At 34.5% G+C, this 6323-nt stretch overlaps 1 protein-coding gene across 1 annotated transcript in view; it reads right to left on the reverse strand.

Annotated features, from left to right (window-relative positions):
- LOC102581852 (probable phosphomevalonate kinase) overlaps nucleotides 1–4402 on the reverse strand; it is a 15115-nt gene extending 10713 nt beyond the window's left edge. Inside the window, exons 1-7 of the mRNA XM_006365905.2 lie at nucleotides 4252–4402; nucleotides 3291–3353; nucleotides 3054–3204; nucleotides 2795–2892; nucleotides 2522–2631; nucleotides 2347–2399; nucleotides 1324–1710 (exon numbers count right to left, since the gene is read on the reverse strand). Coding sequence (XP_006365967.1) covers nucleotides 1324–1710; nucleotides 2347–2399; nucleotides 2522–2631; nucleotides 2795–2892; nucleotides 3054–3204; nucleotides 3291–3298 — 807 coding nt within the window. The 5' untranslated portion in view covers nucleotides 3299–3353; nucleotides 4252–4402. The remainder of the gene's footprint in view (nucleotides 1–1323; nucleotides 1711–2346; nucleotides 2400–2521; nucleotides 2632–2794; nucleotides 2893–3053; nucleotides 3205–3290; nucleotides 3354–4251) is intronic.
- Between the last annotated feature and the right edge of the window lie 1921 nt (nucleotides 4403–6323).

Here is a 6323-nt window from a genome sequence, read left to right on the forward strand (position 1 = left end):
TCAAATGATCAGCTTGCAGATATCTTCACCAAGTCCCTCACATGTCCTCGTATTAATTACATCTGTAACAAGCTAGGTACATATGATTTGTATGCACCAGCTTAAGGGGGAGTGTTAGAATAGAAATAAGTATTTCCTATTTAGAATAGGAATAGGAATAGGAATAGGAATAAGAATAGGAATCCTAATTGGAAAAGGATTCCAATGTAGTGTCTATAAATAGGGTCTCAATGTAACAATTTAAATACACAATTCAATAATATTTTTCTCACATGATCAATATATGGGACGGAGAGAGTACCTTGTAAGACAGAATTTGAAACTCCGCAGTTTTGATTAGAGGTGGTTCTAGCATGACTACTTTGTCTAAAAACTACTACAAAGTAGTGTTCGTAGGAAGGAGCGATGGTCGGCATCTCCCCCAACAGGGATGGGAACAGCCTTCGGGCTTCACCTGTTACCACACATCCGGTTAAGGCTTCCCACTTTAGTGGATCTTTCCCTAATTTTTTCCTCATAAAAATAAAAATAAAAAACTACTAGAAAGTAGGTTGTTTGAATTTTTGGCAACGTGGCTTCATGTATACTAATGACCAACATTTTGAAGAGCAGAAACTATCTTAGTTGCAGCTTCCTTTGTTATCCTATTCTGTAATTCAAGAAAACAACCATAAAGAGTTATATTTCTGGGCGCAAATAGAGCCTCAAGCAACCAAGCTAGAGTTTAGCCTTCACACCAATGTCAATAGTCTAAAGCAAGTTTTATCAGGCTGCTGACCTAAAGGCCCAGCGGAACCAACACGTTATTCCGAACTTAGTTCCACCATAGCTACTTTGACATGAAGGTGGTACCACTTCTTCTGGATTCATGCCTAGCCCAGCAGCAATTTTTCCACCTCACTGTCTTTATTTGTGCTATCACTAACCCGAGCAGCGTCATTCTATCGAGTTAACAATAAACAGGAGAATAGCACCTTGTGGTGCCAGAAACAGCCTATTAACAATGTGATTTATATATATTTTCTAGAAGTTGTCTCAATTTGGAAAGAGTGTCAACTTTAATTATCAATTTCCAGGACAAAAGCTATTTAAGTTCTGGCGTGGACTTGCCAGGAGAGACGAAGTCTTTGGCAGATTCAAAACTAAAGAGTAGTAACCTAGGGCCATTGTTTTCATTTTTCCTGTTGCTCTCTTACACTCTACGCTAAATTAGAGAAGGTCATCTCTTTTATCTCTTTTCTTTTCTTTTGAGAATGGTAACATCTTTTCTTCTATCATTACTTCCTCTAAATTGATTAAACAAATTGGAAAGACAAGAAAGACCTGAGCAGAGGAAAGCACTTCAGGTGAAAACCGCACATAACGTTGGCTGCCAAAAACTGCAGAACTAACATCAAATCCGCTGCCAACTTTACCCTGAGCAATGCAGTGGGCAGTTTGAGCTATCACGTGAACAATATCAAGATCACTATCATCTTTCCTTCCGTGTGATTGATCCTCAGAAAAAGAGGAGAGACTAACAACACCAAGATAATGAAGCAAAGCAGCAACCACAGCTGTTGTCATAGCTGCTGATGACCCCAATCCAGTTTTTGCAACTTCAGGCTTCTGATTTTCTCCAATTGAATCTTCTGCATTAAAGGTGATTGATGTAAAAGGTGGAAGGGAAGCCAATGACTCAGGTGTAAGAGGGAGTCCACGCGCTTCAATCTACAAGACATATTTAACAGATTAATGTCAAAAATCTTACAACAAAAATAAAATAAAGTAATAAAAGCCTTTGGTCATGTCTTTTATTACGTTTATCTTGTGCAACTGAGGCTTCACCAAAGAAATTTGAACTGACTTAGTCATGAAACTATGAAAAAAGGAAGCATCCAAGTTGATCAGTCCCAACCGTTTAATAAGAAGACCACTACTATTTCTTGTCCTATGCTCATGCATAAGTAGAGTGGTATCAACCAAATTAAATGTTCTACTTTGACTCTGGTATGATATGCATGTGACTTCAAACATCAAGATTTACGAAATCAATCTGTTCTTATGTAACTCAAACCATTATCATGTTGATGAACGTTACTGAAACATTATTCCATAGAACTTCTTCTTAGTTTTGACGTGTCTGTCATTTTTAAACATAATAAGATTTTTGGTCACACATTATTAGCTTTTGTCAAATTAACATAAACAATTCAACTTAGATTACTTAATTCGTACTGAGTCATCGATGTAGCAACTTTTTCTTTAAAACCATCCAAGCAATTCAGCAAAGCTAAGACATAGATCTATAAACTACATGTCATATTGGAAATATTCTAATATAAGTAAGCTGCAAAGGAGGACCACCTGATTCCGATACGAATAGAACTCATTGCATCCCAAGATTGTTATATCAAGACCTGCATGACTAATAATGTTGAGATATTTTCTTTTTGTTTTCAAATGAGGAAATTAAATTAAATTTTCAATAAATGACTTTATCTTCAGGATAGAAAGGCAAAAGTAAACAGTCAGACGCTACCTTTCAGAAGTAGTTTCTGTAACATATCCTTCTTATCTTTGTCAAATGTTGCATGGGCTGCTGCTATGGCATATTCCACTGCATATTCTACAAAGGGGTTTCTTGATTCACTGAGATTAAACGAACATAGTAGTTATTACATTTCTAGACACTTATATCTTCTAATAAGGAAACAGACTGAACCATTCAATTATCTAATATGCTTATTCCTTAAATAACAAATATCATTGATTCAGAAAGAAAATAATGAAATAGTTTCATTACACTACTTGCCTTGAAGAGACGCTCTGAAGTTTTAAATTCTTAAGAGACAATTTGTACATAGTTTCTCTGTCCATCTGAGGAGAAGTCAATTTAACATCTGCCCAACCCTAAAAAGTATAAGAAAGACACAGGTAGTTTACAATCTACTTTGCAAAGGGAAAAGAAGGAAAAGTAATACAAAAGTGCTTCTTAAGAAGGGAAAAAGGAAATGATCAAACTGACTTCTGATCAAATGATTATCCAGTTTAGTGCGGAAAATATCACTCACCCATGCCCAACTTTCAGGTATAATTTCCTCGTGAAGTGGCTTCACAATAGCATAAAAACGAGCGTTTGTACTCAGTACAATACCAGCATTTGGCCTCTCCAAAACAAGATAACCTCCAGTCATCAGAACCTTTCCAGGAGCAGAGGCCACACTATTTAACCATAAATAGCAATTGCAATCAGACACAAGTACATGTACAAATGGACACATTCGAAGATCGAGTAAACACACACTTACACAGCCATTTCTTTATAATTCTCTCTTGGATGAATAGAGCAACTTTTACTTGACAGAGATCAACTGCAGTTCAAAATTACAAAAATCATAAAAAAGATTACATCCTTAATATTTGACTGTGAAGAAGAAAATAGAAAAGGAAAAACTCAAGTATGATAGCAATCATTCATTTGACAGCTCAATCCAAACAAAGTGGCGATCGACTATATGAATCCTTTGAAACAATTTCACTCTATGCATGCCCAATTAATGCCAATACAAAACAACTAAAGTACGATACAAAATCAACGAAAATGGAGATCCTTGATTTGATTTCACTAAAATAAAAGCATATTGAAACCAATGCTTAAATCATTTAAAGCATACTTTCACTAAAATCATGAAAGAAGCAATACAAGAAACTGAACTTTCCTGCCTACAAAATCATCTGCTGATCAGATGGGCCGGCACATGCCTTCAGTTTCGAACCTAATATGCTTAATATGGTACTAACTTCACATCAATTTTGGCAAACATAAATACACACACCAACTAACTTAATGTCAAATGAAATTAGAGGAGAAAAGATCAAATCTTTCACAATTTACAATGTCCATAAATGAAGTTAGTAGCTCTCAGTTCTGCATTATACAATTCCATACGAATAAATTGAACTAAATTAAAATTGACAAGAAGATCACTAATTATTGGTCATCTCAAAGATAAACTCAGTGAAGAAATATCAGAAAACAACAAAGCCATGTGCCACCTAACCTAACCAAAGAATGCAAGAATAACTTTTCTTCACTGAAATCAGAAGATGAAATAGCAAAAATTTCACAAATTTACAATATCAAAAAATGAATTTGAAAGAAGCCCATATCGGCAAATTGGATCGACAAAGGAGATCAATTCAATATTGTTATTACAAAGATAAAGTCATGGCAAAAAAAATGAGAGAAGTGTACGAAGAAAAACGTGCATTTGCAATTCCAGCTGTCTACAGGAAGCTGAAGAACTGAAGGGATTTGAAGAGGAGGAGGAAGAGGACTATGGCGGCAACAACGATGTCAAGCAGCACTCCAGTTTTGACATTTTATTAGTGTTCAAAGTTGCTTCACTGCTATTTTCGCCCCACTATGAAAAGTTACCCAATCAAAAGTTCAATTCTATCCGAACTACCACGTTAGAGCCAAACTCGAAATCTCTCGTTAAGAATGAAAGAGTATTTAATTGTTGCTTGTTAGGTATGTTTGATAATGCATTATAGTGTTTTGATTAATGTAATATTTAGCTAAATTATATTTGTTTATCATTCTTATATAATGTTTCGTATTATCAATTTTAAAGATAAATTTATAAGTAAAGTAAGTTATGTGCTAGAATTATTATAAAAAGTTAACATAAAAAAAAAGATTATTAAATAATAAATAGAGACAAAATGAAAAAAAAAAAAAAAAAAAAAAGTAAGATAACACTACAATCACACATCATATTTAAACTAACACAATACAAACATATAATGAGTATCCAAACTAGCTGTTAGAAAAATGCATATTGATGTGATTGGAATTATGTCTCTTTGTTTTGCTCTCAGTTCACTAAAAAAACATGTTCTATTGAATTCTGTTAAGTACTCCCTCCGTTTCACAAAGAATGACCTGGTTTCCTTTTTAGTCACACAATTCGAAAAAATAGTAGCAATAATTTTCCAAAGATCAGTACTCCCTCCGTTTCACAAAGAATGACCTGGTTTGACTTGGCACGGAGTTTAAGTAAATAAAGAAAACTTTTGAATCTTGTGGTCCTAAATTAAAGTTATGTCAAATGTACAAAATTGCCCTTAATCTTGTGGTCTTAAACATGTCACGTGGAAAGCAAAAAGTAAAATGTTACCAAAAAAGGAAAGAGGTCATTCTTTTTGAAATTGACTAAAAAGGAAAGGAGGTCATTCTTTGTGAAACGGAGGGAGTATTATTTATAATGTTTTTTTATACAAATTAATCATAGAGAAATATTAGATGCAACTTCAATAGGTGTAGTTTCACGTTGTTCATGGTAAGGTTTAACACAATGATAATGGTAAGTTTTTTTTTTTTCTAATAAATCAAACATACGTTTTGCCTTTGAATAAGTACTAATTACTAATTAGCATGCCGTTAGTGGATTTGTATTGGAAGTATTGACAAAGAGAATATCATAATTCATAAGTGAACTGCCAGCTCTGAATTCAAACACGAGAGGCTGCCTATAACACATACATTTTCTCCAAAACAACCTCCCACAAAAATATTTTTTTTTCTTAAAATAAAAATTGGAGTTTTGTCTCTTTGATATAATTGAGGGATTTTGTTATGATCAACATGTCTTTTAATAGAATTGTATTCAGGAGTTTGACACTATTTTCTGCGCAGTACTACAAGTTACAGAGTTGGTCATTCCAGGTGGGATCTAGGTCATTAGAAACAAGGTACAAATTCGATCGAACTCAGTAAATTTAGTTAAAACATGGTATCGTCTGGTTTATCTTCTGTGTTTCCATTTCAATACAAGCAAAGCTTATAATATCAATTCATTTTGGTGGTTGCATTCTAGGCAGAGTTCGGTGCAGTTGGATGTTAAAGAGGACAAATATCAGATTTCCCAGACCAACTTGGTTCCAACTACTCCCCTTATAGTCTTTCTATCTTCGGTTTAACTATTACAATACTTGCCTAAAATCCAACTAATTCAGATTCGAGCAAAGGTAAGCCCATTGAGAAGGGTAAAGTGCTTCCTGCCAAAAAGTTCTCCATTTCCGGGGCTTGACAATACCTCCATTCTAGAGTGAAGGAGTCCAAACCCCACACCGCTCAGGGAGTAAATTTGGAGGAATAACAACAATAGTACTAAATGAGCATGTGATTTGAAATATTTTGCTTAGTCTTAAACAGGAAAAAGTACATTCTACCTTCTGGCGAAGAATGAGATCTTTTTCTCAACTCACAAGCTAAAACTAACAAGCAAATGAAAGGGTAGGAACCCTAGCAAAAGAGATTCGGGAAAACAGCATAA

This window comes from Solanum tuberosum, unplaced genomic scaffold (genome assembly GCF_000226075.1).
Source record: "Solanum tuberosum cultivar DM 1-3 516 R44 unplaced genomic scaffold, SolTub_3.0 scf00593, whole genome shotgun sequence".
NCBI classification, from domain to species: domain Eukaryota; kingdom Viridiplantae; phylum Streptophyta; class Magnoliopsida; order Solanales; family Solanaceae; genus Solanum; species Solanum tuberosum.